Source organism: Nyctibius grandis, chromosome 4 (assembly GCF_013368605.1).
Source record: "Nyctibius grandis isolate bNycGra1 chromosome 4, bNycGra1.pri, whole genome shotgun sequence".
In the NCBI taxonomy this organism is placed as follows: domain Eukaryota; kingdom Metazoa; phylum Chordata; class Aves; order Nyctibiiformes; family Nyctibiidae; genus Nyctibius; species Nyctibius grandis.
The window spans coordinates 34847677-34861728 of NC_090661.1; the positions used below are offsets into that span (position 1 = coordinate 34847677).

At 41.1% G+C, this 14052-nt stretch overlaps 1 protein-coding gene across 1 annotated transcript in view; it reads right to left on the reverse strand.

Annotated features, from left to right (window-relative positions):
* Nucleotides 1-664: 664 nt before the first annotated feature.
* The window catches only part of ZFYVE26 (zinc finger FYVE-type containing 26), a 55750-nt gene continuing 42362 nt past the window's right edge, over nt 665-14052 (reverse strand). The window contains exons 34-42 of the mRNA XM_068400164.1: nt 13003-13212; nt 11944-12159; nt 8760-8957; nt 8233-8435; nt 7397-7538; nt 6787-6846; nt 5246-5428; nt 4377-4421; nt 665-3045 (exon numbers count right to left, since the gene is read on the reverse strand). Of these exons, the coding sequence (XP_068256265.1) occupies nt 2836-3045; nt 4377-4421; nt 5246-5428; nt 6787-6846; nt 7397-7538; nt 8233-8435; nt 8760-8957; nt 11944-12159; nt 13003-13212 (1467 nt within the window). The 3' untranslated portion in view covers nt 665-2835. The remainder of the gene's footprint in view (nt 3046-4376; nt 4422-5245; nt 5429-6786; nt 6847-7396; nt 7539-8232; nt 8436-8759; nt 8958-11943; nt 12160-13002; nt 13213-14052) is intronic.

Here is a 14052-nt window from a genome sequence, read left to right on the forward strand (position 1 = left end):
TGTCACTGTACCTTTTTTCCTCCCTCTTTATGCTTCATCTTGAATATGAAGCTAGATCCACAACGGCAATATAGCAGTAGAATGCTACCTGGCTTTGCAGGCTGGGCTTGCTTTCTCTGCCTGTGACTCTGATCTTGAAAGTGGCTTCCAGGAGCAATAGAAACCATTTTAAAAACAGCAGAAAGCGTCTCTAGGCTGAAATATTTTGTCCTTGTGGGTCAATGCTCTTCGTTAACATAAGACATATAACTATACATTTCCAAAGATACAGACCCACTCTTTTTGACCTTAGGCAAGCCACTTACTTACACCTTCTTCTAGGTTGATCTGTAAAATGAGGGAACTAAAGTTCATTTAGCTCTCTCAAAGGGAGGCTTGTAAGGGAGAGTTAGATTAACTTGCAAAGCTCTCTAAAGAGGATTACTGGTCTGTGAGAGTACATGTATGAGGCTGAGCTAGCTCCTGGGAGGACTTCTAAAGATGTGATATTCCAGTTGACCTAAATGTTGAGGACACTGTAGCAGAGAGAGGTTTTGCATGACAGAACAATTCTTCCCCTTCTAATTACTCTGCTAAGCATAGCTAAAAGCAAAATACAGATCTAGAAAGAGATCCCCAGCTATGCTGATATAAAAAGCAAACAGAAGATATGTTAACAGTCATAATACTTTATTCTCATTTTTCATTGTAAACAAACCTTGGTCATTACTAGAGAAGTTCTTTTTAACTGGCAGTACTCAATCCCTTTTTGATGCTCAAAAATTCAAAGCCCCTTGATAATTGCACTATTTGTGACACAAGGCAGTTAGTAAGGATCAAAATTCCAGTTCTGCTGGTAAGAGAAAGATCCCTACAATTCCAGGTTAAGAACATCAGATTACAACAAATACTATATAAAGTGCATCAGGTACAGTGCAAAGAGGTCAGGAAGAAGGGCAGGTACAGAACTGACTGGTCTGCATGGCAAACTCCACTCTCTTTGATCTACACAGCTGAAGGAACATGAGCAGGAAAGAAGGTATTCCAGCAATGCAGATCTGGATACCCACAAACAGTAAACACTCCTCCCCGTAATTAGAGATTTGGAAATGATGGAAGGCATGGATAGTGTCACGTTTTAGGATTAGCCTAGTGGCTGTAATCTAATGGAAAGCTGGGTCAGTCTGGCCAAGAAAACAAAAGCAGCTTTCATTAGTATCGCTCACTAATGAGATAATGCAAATCTGTGGTCAGGAGATTCTGAAAGCTGAATGTGGTCATTTCTGACCGCTTCACTCGGACACATTTCTAGCCCTGCTCTAGTGAGCAGAGCACCTCCAAGAGAGGTGTTTGTGTCAGTGGGGCACTGCTCATGAAACACTGAAACAGATGGACCAAGTCCTTTTCAATACCATGGAAGTCTGTTCTGTCACTACAGTGAGCTTGGGGATAGTGCAAAACTCTTATCTGACAGTCTCAATTATTTTATGTACTAAAACTATTTACAGTTATATTACACTTCAGAAAACCCGTTGTTTCTTTGGAGTAAACAACTAAAATTTTTAACAAAAAAGTGAACTAGTTTTCCTACCTCTTGTGCTGAAAGACACGTAAGCAGCAAACACAAACTTGTCGAGTGCCATGTTTTGTTCTGTTTCTTTTTGAAGGTCCTAGTACTGTTTACCATTCTTCTTCCCACTTCTCATGTCCCAGTCACGGCTGCAGAGAAGCAGCTGCTTTTTTCAGCATCCCTGAACACAGCCATTACAAAAGATTCCTGCTTTTTCGTAAAACTGAGTTAACCTAACACTTCCAGAGCAAAGGCTGTCAATGTCGTCTATACAGTATGTCCAGTTAATAAAAATTTGGTCTGGTGTTCTATTGTACCTGACAGGGACAGATCATTCTGGTAAGAAACAAATAAATCCCCGTCTGACAGGGATACAGACCGCCTGTTGAATTTTACCACAGCTTGCTCTATCCCTATTTTCTGCTACACCTGATGAAAAACTGAAAGTCTACTGGCAACTGTTCAGTGATAAAAAGCTGCAGCGCAACTATTTATTGGATAATACTATAGCAAAGAAAGAGGTACGTGATTTTTCAACTATTGTAAAGGATTCTTTTCCCCTTTGTACTCCCCCTACAGGATATGTCCTTTGTAACTTCATCCATCTAGTAAGGGCTCAAGTGCCATATGTATGGCACACATCAGACAGTGTGACTGGTAAGTAGAAACCTGCTATGAAGAATCAGTTCCTACCTTTTCAAACAAACTAATGAAATCAGGCACATTGTACTGGGGGGGGGAAGAGTAGCAATGGTTTGTATAGAGGCTTAAAAAAAAAATCTCTGGATTTCAGTCTTTGTAAAAGAAGATCTCTCTAATCTTGAAAAAAGTTTACAGAAAACCCATAATCACATAAAGTTTTATACTCTAGGCTACACTGAGTTGATGAGATTTTTCTGTCCTCTCTGTATAGGTTTTCTGGATTAAAAATAAACACATACAATAAAGTTCAGTGCCTTTAAAAAATGAACCAAAACAACTAAAAAGACACCCCAAACCAGAAACAGAAGTGCTCTCTTCCACACATCTGAATTCCTGCTTGTTGAGTTGGAAACTGCCCCCCTCCCCCGCATCAAAAAGATAGCCAAAAAACACCCTGAGGTAGTGACTGTTTGTCAAAATACAGGACTGGCACTTGTAATTTAGTTCCCTTCCTTTCACCGGAGGCACATTAGCAGCATCCATTTGCCACCAACATCAGTCAAGAGACTTCCATTTTACCATAAGATTGCTGAACCACATCCCTTTAAGCTGTCTTCTGTTTGATGGTGAATGTCAATTACTTACTACTTCCTAGTGCCCTGGGGAAGCCGATTTCTCATTTTGGGCTGGTGCACTGAGAGCCATTGGGCACAGATGGCCTTCACAACGTCATCTCCGCTGTTCTCAGCCAGCTGTCGCACATTCTGGACTAGCTGCACTGCTCTGGTCTTCTCCTGTCTCACCGACACTAGATAGGCAGAACGCAACTTGCTGCACATCACGTAGGCCTGGATCTGAAGCAGAAGAGGCAGTCAGAACTTGGTTAGAAAGCTGTAGTAAACTAACAGGATAAGCTTAAGCAAGGATTCACTAGAAATACCTAGTGCAGAAGTGTGTTGTACAAGGTAGTAGCACCATATTATGAAGCAAAGTACTGCATGGAGCAGATCCCAGTGTAAAAGATGGATAGACAGCTCTATTTATTAAGCTTGCCCCTTGTGGAAACTCCTTTACTGTATCACCATGAAATTAGCGTCAGGAATCTTATCTTGTGTATTAATTTACCATATCCTCATAGTAAAGAGTCTAAACCAGTCATTTTCTTCCATTGCTGCTTCTAGAACAGCTCACACCTTTCAGTGATAGATCTTACATAAAGGCAGAATGAAAAGCCCATTTTTCAATCTACATACAACAGTAAGTTTGTCAGTTGGAGCAGGACAGAGGACAGTCACAAATCTTCAGGTTTTATTCCCAGCTACGCCACTCAGGATCTACAATCCACAAATGCTGTGCCACAGCCTCTTAATCTATAAACATGCATCTACAGTTCACATATCTATCTGACTCTCCTGTGGCTTGGCTAGCTGGTATGAAAGCTAACAAAGAACCCAAGTAGTTTAGGCCTCGCTTCCTCTAAGAAAAAAAGTACATCAGAATTGGACAAGTTCTATCATTTAACTCTCGATCACAGTAGAAACAGTATAATCCTGAGACAATAAGCTGAAACGGTCATCTTGGAGGTATGTTGGTCCTTGTTAGCTGTCTGCCATTGCTAGAAATTTACACGCACCCATGTGAAAAGTTGGATAACAAAATCAACAAACCCACCAACGCACCTCTCAAATACTTTTCCTCCCACTACACCAAATGCCTAGCCTTCACTCTGAAGACGGTCAAGGAACTAGAAATTCTTTACTGTGAGGGTAGTGAGACACTGGAACAGGTTGCCCAGAGAAGCTGTGAATGCCCCCTTCCTGGCAGTGTTCAAGGCCAGGCTGGATGGGGCTTTGAGCAACCTGGTCTAGTGGAAGGTGTCCTTGCCTGTGGCAGGGGGGTTGGAACTAGATGATCTTGAAGGTCCCTTCCAACCCAAACCATTCTATGATTCTATGAACTAACAGGGCTAACATCAATCGGTACCTTCATGTCACAGCTCTACAATCACAAACACCACAGCCTTGAGGAATTCACTGTGATTCCTACAGTCTAAGAAGTAGCCTTCAAAACTCTGGCTTGAGTGAGGATGAGACAGAAGATGGCGAAAGAGAGCACATAGCCTGCAGACCAAGATCAGGCTGTTTAGCTCTTGCTAAAAGAGTTCCTCTACTGTACTTTTACTTACCTTGTTTTCATCACTGTCCATATCCTGAATCAGATTATCGAGATCCTGTATCCAAAGAAGGGAAAAGGTGTTCACATTTAGAATGACCAGAGTTTGCAAACTTTTACCATATCAGGGATCAAACCCCTGCACATAGGAAGGGCTGCTGAGATCACGGCTAGATGGTTACATTGTCCCAACTGCGAGTGCTGCAGATGTAGAAAATACAAACTCCAATTCTTCCCTTTACCATAGCTTCTCCTGCCTGCCATGTCTGTGGGGTATACCTAGAGAATGCTATGAGCCTGGGAGTCCCCCATGGACATGGCTCACATTGCATGAAATGAATTTGTAGGTTCTCTGCACCCCAGCAGAAGTTGGTCCCTGTGGCCTACCCTGACCCAAGGGGTGGACTGCATCCCCTAGCCTGATTAGTATAACTTCATAGAGGGCAACTCCTTCCTTCACTGTGATGGAAGAGTGTGGCAGGCAAAGGGAATCTTAAAATTGTTACCTATGGAGGCAGGAGGTTTCTGCCTCCGCACATCCTCTGTGTTAGCCAGGGAAGCCTCATTGAAGGGAACACCTCCCACCCCAATCAGGAGCATTTGGCAGGATCCTGTGAAGCAAAAGTTCTCTCCCCATCACAGGTACTCATTTGGGAAGTGCATGGTAGGAGCATGCTACAGCTGCTTATCATTTCCTCTCAGAGTAACTTGCATAAGGCAAACCACACACTCCCACCTTTAAACAATGCATGTAGTAGAGTGCCAGAATGTATGAGGGACTCACTAAAAGAGCAGCACAGGCACCACAGGATATTTTCCCTGTAGCCTGTACTGTATATACCCATTTTACTTCAAAAGGGACATAATGCAGGATAGAATTACCTCAGCAGGAATGTTCTTGAACTCATTTAGGCAATTTAGGATAATGTTATCCCCATCATTTTTTGCTGCAACTCCAGACTCATTGACACACTTGAGGAGCTGCCGGATCTCACTGTACTTCTGCTGCTTCACCAGCTGCTTGGCCACTTTGCTGTATACTTCTGTAGCCTCCAGCTGGAAGTCCTAGAGTTAGTTGGAACATCAGAGCAACATGTTAAACATTCTCAGCAGGTTTTCTCACAGGGAGTCTATACAACCGAGACAATCTCTGCTAAGGACAAAATATCACACCATGCTCCAAAAAGTCAAAGCTGTTTTGGGGGCTTCTGATTTTCCAGTCACCACTGCTCAGGCTGGCTTAAAAGTTTTCTATAATCAGACTGGTAAAACTCAATTTTGCTCAAGAACAAAAGCACTGTGCACTGTTACCGCCTCCATTTCAGGGGTGGCAAAAAATCAAGTTTTATTTCTTCTGGCAAAAGATCTTTCCTAGGTCCCTACCCATCTTTTCCTCTCCCTCACTTAGCTAGCTCCCACTATATTCCTCCAGCCACCCCGCCAGCAGCCACCCTTTATGTACCCTGAGAAACAGGAGGCAACCGACCATCATACACCTCCCATATGAAGGAAGAGATGATAAAAGCTGTGGTCTGATCCTGCCATGAATAAGGCAAGAAAAGGAAAAAAAAAGGAAGGAAACAGAAGTGATGCTAGGCAGCTGGACTCACTGCTCCATTTTTACTGGGGGGGTAGTGACTGCTGTTGCTGCTAAGAAGTGCTATTTTTCTAAGGCTCTCCATCTGACTACCAACAGGCATTCTGCCTTGTACAACCTGACCTGAAAGAAGGAGCAGGGCCTGCCACATCCACAAATAGTCTTTCAATGTGCCACCTCTGTCCAGAAGTGGCCCTGTTATACTCTCTGTCCCAGACAGGAAGCAACTGCAAGCTGCACTGCTTGAAGCAGTATCTTTTAGCAGCTCCTAATATATGGATGAGAAACACACAGAAAAGTTTGGAGACTCATGAGCTATGCTGACTGATAAGCACCTCAACTTCTACTCAGACATGAGGAGGAAGAGGTCCCCAGAGAGAGTTTCCAGTTAATTAGCTTTGTGCTCTCAGTCAGGAGAATGGTACAGAGATAGGTCTGGCCTTATTTATTCACTGTCTGTTTGCATGGCTGTCACGAACTGCAGAGAGCTACCAAGTCAGAGTGCTCTACTCACATCTGTGATTGTGGTTTGCCAGAGTTAAGTCACTGAACCAGGTACACAGCAAAGGAAAAGCTGCACTTAATTCCTTTGTAGGACCCAATTAGTTTTTAAGTGTCCTACTGAAGCAGCATCTTAATTTCCTTACCAAGCTTCCTCCAAACACATGTACATTTAAGACCTGAACCAGTGACTTTTCTCACAAGAGGTTTTCCTTTTTGGAGATTAAAAGACATTTTGCAAAAAAAGGTCTTTTGCTTAAACAATTGCTGCTTGGAGGAGTTACATTTGTAATCATAGTGCTTGTTATATCAAGTTTTTCCATACCTGAAGGACTCTAAACGCAATCCCAAACCCCTCCTCAATGTTTTTGCCTTCCAACATGACCTGAAAAGGGAGGCATAGACAAGTTTGGGGATGCACATTCCTTTTTCATTACATACAGTTAAATAATAATGCACTTCCGAATTTTGCTCAGAGACCAAAAGACAATACATAACTTCAACAGAAAACAGCACTACCCCAACAAGCAGAGCAAATATAGGGTCTGTTGTCACATACCAATTCCCTGTGGGACATCAAGCAAGTTACAGATGGAGCTGAGCTGAAGTTAAGCAGGGTTAGAATAATAGCAGTATTTGCCTTGCTTCAAAACACAATAGGGTGCATAGTCAAAAGGCATGTTACTATTTGTATTTGGCATCCTCTGCCTCTGAAATTTTGAACTTTCAGGAGAGGAGCTCCAAGTTCTCATGTGTTCTTTGCTACTTTGAGGAAAAACATGAATTTTGTTTAAACGGTAGGTTGGATACATGCACAAGTAACCTGCCCATGAAAAATACAAGAGTCTGCTCCAATCATCAAATGTTTCAAACTGTACATCAAGTTAGTATTGTTGACAAAAAAATAGAGCTGTGTTTGAAATAGCAACGAGTACCTTGCAGGCAACATCCATTTTCATGTTATTGTTTCCAAAGAGTGTGGGCAAGGAGGAACCTGTCATTTGAGAGGTTCCTGAGCTCTCGCATCGATGCAGGAACTTTGTTACTTCCGTCTGCAGATCAACTGTATTGATGTGCCTAGATAGAGGAAAAATTCTGACTTTATTTTGAAATAGAGAAAGTGTCAATTATTATTTGTGCGAACTTACTAATTTCTTGAACACATTTCAAAATAAGACATAAGACATATTTCCAAACAATAATTATTTTAGTTACTTTTTGACTTTGTCTTTTGTGTAGTCAAGTCTGCAGCAATGAGATACTTTTCAGATCTGTGCACTTAACACACATCACAAGCTGAAGGTGAGCACTCGTTCACATTATTTCAAAGAAGTGAGCCAGAGAATCCCAAATAAATACCTGCTTCCTCTTTCCCACCTCATCACACACACTCCCCACTGCCTTTAAGTTAGAGTCTAGCCTAAAAAAAAGAAAAAAGCCCCTAAGAAAACCAAGATATAAAAGCCCAAGTACAAGAGAGATCTGGCTAAATTTACACTTCAACTTTTGAATACAGGGATTTAGTTTCCTCTGGCACCTATAACTTGTACATAGTTGAATGCTGTGAGTTAACAGCTAAGAACCACAAAGCTGGTTGGGGGAAAAGGTAATGGGAATCCTATACTTGCAACTGCATGAAAGTCAGATTTGGGTCAGGCACCACTAGCCTGTGTTAGCTAATACCAACTTAAACACAACCACTGGGAAAAAAAAAAAAAAAAAAAGCCAGAATCTGCCCTTTCCTATAACTTCGCTTCTTGGTTATAGATACCTTGACACATCTGTAGCAGACATTTTCTTCCGAAAAGTGAATGCCATTTTTTTCCTTCCTGAACTTCTTGAGACCTCCTGCAGATAGACTTTGAGATGGTCCTTGATCTTTAGAAGCCATGTCTGTCTGCCTCCCAGTTCAGTGTAAGACTTTGCTCCTTGAGTGAAAAATCTAATGCAGGTCATTGCAGCACGAACATGATCCTAGAAGAAATATACTGAACACTAAGATGGACCAAAGTACACCACCTTCACTAACCGCTGTCTCTACTAAAGTGCTCACACAAAGCAGACAATGCTCTGTTTTCTTTAAAACAGTAGTTAAGCCACTGCAATGCGCCAGATCTGTGACAAACGCATAGCAGGTCAGCTTCAGTCAGGCTCAGGCCTTCCTATCTGTTTGTTAGGGTTGGAAAGTACCAAAAAATATACTTGTCCATCATGCAGTTTTACACCAAAGTAAATAACAAAAAGTCTAGAAAGTATTCAACATTTCACTGAAAGAGATGGCACTGACCCTCATCTTACCTTCATGAACTGTTGCAGCTCATACAGAATATGGTAGTAGTTCTTTCTCTGCAAGTATTTGCAGGCTGCAATCAAGTAGACTCCCCAGCTCTCCAATCCTGGATCAATGGTTTCCAGCAAGTTCTCCAACATATGCAATTTTCCACTTTCATAACTTGGAATGAAGATCCCTTCAATGAACACTTCTGATGGGGATTCCTACACAAACATCATAAAGGTAGCTTAAAGCAAAGCCACTGTGGCTTGTTGATTTTCCTTATGTAACATAAAGGAGTATTAAGTGACAGAGATCATAAAATTAATAAATAATATAGGTTGGAAGGGATCGCCAGAGGTAATTTTGTTCAAACCCCCACTCAAAGGATGGCTTCCAAGTTAGGTCACGCTGCTCTGGGCCTGTCCAGTAAAGTTCTGAGCATGAAGTAGGGCAACTCAACAGCCTCTCTGGGACCCAGTTCCCATGTTTAAATAACCTCACTACAAAAATCTTTTCCTTATATCCAGTTGGAATTCCCCTTGCTCCAGATTATGTCCACTGTCTTACTCTTTTACTGTGCAGAGGCGAGATAAGCCTGGCTCTATCTTCCCTATAATCACCCACCTGGTAGCTGAAAACAGCACATAGATCTCCTTTTGCCTTCTCTTCTTCAAGCTGTTAAAACCTAGCTCTATCACTCTCCTCACATACCATGTTCTTCAGGCCCCTAGCCACTTTGGTGGCCTTCCATTAGACTTGCTTCACTTTGACAATGTCTCTTTTGCACTAGTGAACCCAAAACTGGGCACAGTACTTCAGGTGAAACCTCACAAGTAGTGAGCTGAGGGGGATATTTACTTTGCAGCCTTACATATTAATGTTACTATGGAAAGAAGCATGTGTGACAACATGGTCTGCATAAACATTTTAAAAACATGATATGGAATTTTTTTTTAATATCAGAGTAAGATACAAGCTACAAAGCCTGTACACATAAAATGTTTCCAAACAACCAACTGTAAATGTTTCATCAGAAGCCTAGTACCTTACAGCTTTAAGGTAACAAACCTTCCTCTCTAGTTTGCATGATCACTATCAGTCTCCTTTTCCACAACTTCCACATCAAATTGTATGTCTAGAGTATTTTCAGTCTGCTACTTCACTAGTGAAATTACTTCACCAACATTGCAAAAATATGCAACTTTTCTTTAAAGGCAAATTTAAACTGATGTATAGCCTGGAGAAGAGGAGGCTCAGAGGTGACCTTATTGCAGTCTACAACTACCTGAAGGGAGGTTGTAGTGAAGCAGGAGTAGGCCTCTTCTCCCAGGCAACTAGCGATAGGACAAGAGGACATAGCCTCAAGCTTCGCCAGGGGAGGTTCAGGTAGGACATTAGGAAGAATTTCTTCTCAGAAAGCGTTACTAGACATTGGAATGGGCTGCCCAGGGAGGTGGTGGAGTCACCATCTCTGGATGTGTTTAAAAAAAGACTGGACACGGCACTTAGTGCCATGGTCTAGTTGACATGGTGGTGTCAGGGCAATGGTTGGACTCGATGATCCCAGAGGTCTCTTCCAACCTGGTTGATTCTGTGATTCTGTGACACATTTGAAAAGCAAATTTGATACACAGATGAGTATATGAGCTTAGAATGACTAATGATACAATGAGAAACCAGAGCTCATAGGACAACTCAATTTTTATTAATAAAGCTCATAGGCAGACTGAAGATAATGGAATTTGGTGTTTCAAGTTGTACATTGTCAATAAGAATTATTTCCAACAACAACAACAACAACAAAAAAAATCAGTAAATCAAACAGAAGCTTAAAAAACAAACAGAACCCCACACACTTATCAGCTTTCATGCTGGTGAGATGTAACGGATGTTACCGGAAAATAGTAACCAAGAAAACTCTCTAAACCAAATGATAGTTTAGAAAGCCGACATCGGTTTACTGCAGCGCTGGGTGCATGGGGGATCTCTCCTCCTAGCATGCACACCTGGGACAAAAGCACACTCATTATATACATTACAGAAAAATGAATATTCATACAACTGCCGAGAAAAGCCTGCCTATTCCAAGAAACCTATTCCAAGAGAAGATACTGTTCTGGTTCTTACAGGATTTATCTCTTCTCCTGGCATCAGAGCTGTGAATCAAGTCAATTTAGACACTACAAAGATGTTGTTCGCAGTCTTGTTTATCTCTGGCCCTTCTTTGTAATTAGTGAGGAATTTAACAGAGACCTTGGATTCTCTAAGACTAAGCACAAGCAAGACTCAGTGACGATTATAACTCTAAGCGTTACCAGTCCCAGAGGCAGACCCTGTCTTCAAAACATGCCATTAGCTTCAGAACGTACTGTTACTTTAGCTGAAAGAAAATTGCTGAAAGGAAAGTTGATTCTGTCTAAAGGTTACACAGAGTAGGCCTTTTAGGGCCTACTTTGAGGCTCGCTTTTACTAAACCGTCTGGTATCAGATTCACATCTCTTCCACATCTCCTAAGAAGCACCCTTAATGAATTAGTGAGAACCTTGTCGGAATAATTTCTAGGTTTAATTGTAATTTAGCACCAACAGAACTGTTTTCTCCAGACATTCTTAAGCCCTCCTTTATTATGCAGTTTTCTTAAGGGAGAACTGGAAACCACTTTTCGGCTTCCCTACATTTCTGTACTTTGGGACATGATCCTGTATTCCCTTATATTCCTAATGGTTACAGAAGTGCAAATACGGGTGTCTGACTCAACAAACAATACCAAGAGACAGAGCCACTGTGACAGAGAGTAAGTGTCTAGTGTTATTGGCGTGTTGGAATTCAAAATTTTCCTTCTCTCTTCTGAACTGTATAACAATAGTCCCAGGCTTTCAGCTTTGTAGAAAAAAGACAAAGTGCTGTTGATGTAGGACCTCTACCAAAAAAATAAAGCACCTTCTCCTCCCCAGAAGCCATTCTTTCACACAATGGGGAAGAGAGATTAAACACAAGATGTAAAGATCAAAGTTATTTTTTAATGTCACTGAATTCTTATCAGTCACTGGATAGTTCGTGTAACAACATTTAGGATCTCTAAAAACTCCCATGCAGAAGAACACCCAGAATGCTGCATGATGCTCATTACCATCTTAGACTGGCCTTGAAGTCCTCTTAACTGCTTTTCAAATTTTAACTTAGGTGATGGCAAATCAGATTACTCACCTTATTTAACAAGTGAAGCAGTGCTTCTCTCATACAGTCATGCCTCATGTAAAAGCTTATTATTGCCAGATTAGTGCCATAACTATGTAAATAGAACAAGCACTCTTGATAGTAGCTGTTGTGTTGAACCTTCCCCTCACACATCATCTCCAGAGACAGACTTCTCGTTCGCAGTGTTGCTTCAAGTTCCCTCAATGTGGCAAAGTAATCATCATCCTGCCATTAAAACAGAGAATCAGTGATAGGTGATGCGTAAGAGGAAAACTTTCTTTCCAGTTAGATCTTGTCACTCAGCTCTGAATAATTTCTATTATTGTTGTTTTTAAAATAGATATCACTTTAGAGGGGTGAGAATCCAGCAATGCTTTTTATAAACACTAAACTGGAACCTTGCTATCAACAGAGGTGCTGAACGTTGCTGCAGATAGCATGGCTGTTTCCGGGGACAGACAGAAGGCTTATTTATTTAAACACAACTCCACTGTCAACAGCTACTTCAATAACCTGGTTCAAACAGGCTTTTTTATTCTCCTAAAATATGCACTACTAAGAGGTCTTTCATCATTATGTTTCTGCAGTTACTTAGTACTAAAAGTCATTTTTTGGTACCTAATCAGAACTTTCAGAGCTAATCTCAAACCATGTAATAGTGCTTTTTGACATAGAAAGAAGAGTGGGACAGCATTTCTAAATTCTCCTTTGAATTCCTGCAAAGTTATCAGTTTCAGTAGAAAAATGGTATAACCGCAGCATCACAACATATTGTTGGGATTGAGTTTAGTTTCCTCAGACTGTAGTAATAACATGTTAACCAGTACAGCTTCTTTCCTGTCCACTAAGTATGCCCCAAATTACTATAAAATCCTACGATCTGGTTCTCAGCCACCAATTCACTGTGATGAAACAGCTAACAAATTTCTCGACAGCATTCAGTTCGCAATATGCAATCATGACAAAAGAAGGAAAAAACCCTAACACCTGATATTGTAACATGCATTGTATTAAAACATCACTACTTGGCTTTGCTATAGCCCTTCAGAGCAGACAGAAGACTCTTACCGCAATGAGTATGGGCTTCACTGTGGACTCCAGGTACTGTATCACATCCTGGACCAGCCTTGAACCATGGTTCAGCTGGTTTAGATCCATAGGTGGCTTTAAACATCGGTTAAACTTCTCTCTTGCTGAACTTAAATTTCCAGCTTTAAGGCATGCCATGCCCCAGGCGTGCCATGCTCCACCTGGATCCAACCCAGATTTTGTAGAAACCTAAATTCAAAATAGTTTCTTAATATTGCAACACAGTCCCGGTAGAGAAAATAGGAAAACTGCCTTATCACACAGTCTGTGATTGTGACCTTTCACTTCCTAGAGCACATTTCCCATTAAAACCAAACCAAAGCATGAAAAAACCTGTGCTGATTATTTCCATATTACTGGCACAAAATGCCAACTACCGAAACACTCATGATCTCCAAATGTGGAAGTATTTTTTGTTGTACAAGTTTAAGCAACTATTTATCTGGGAAATTTCAGTTCAGCAGTTTTAAAACTCAGGACATTTTCACATCTGCTTTTCCAAAGCACATGATTTTTACAGAGCAGAATTCATCAGGTTTGTGGTTTAAAAAAAACCACAGAAGATGCTTCATGAACAGGCAGGAAATTTTTTATTTCACATAACTTTGCTGATCAAATTTATTCCTGATTTTCTTTAGTAGACCAGCTGCCTTTAAACATGAACCATTTTTATTCAAATAGGTCACCTATTCCTGCTATTTATTACCCCTTATTTTTAATCCTAATCCTGTTTGTAATATTGTAATTCTGTTCTTAACAAACTGTGATGCCATAAAATACAGGCTTATGAAATCCTGGGAGCAGGAAGAAGACAGAAGATGATAAACCACACCAGATGAGCTCTGGTAGATTTGCTACCACTGCTAATTTCTAAGTAAACGCTCGGTAAAGTGCCTTACTAATGTCTGCTGTGGGATTACAGGCAAATGAAATCAAACATACTAGCTTCAGATGAAGTCCTGCCACAAAGGATCTCTCAGCCCTTCTACTAGATGCAAGACTCCTCCACATTTAATGACTTTCTTGCAG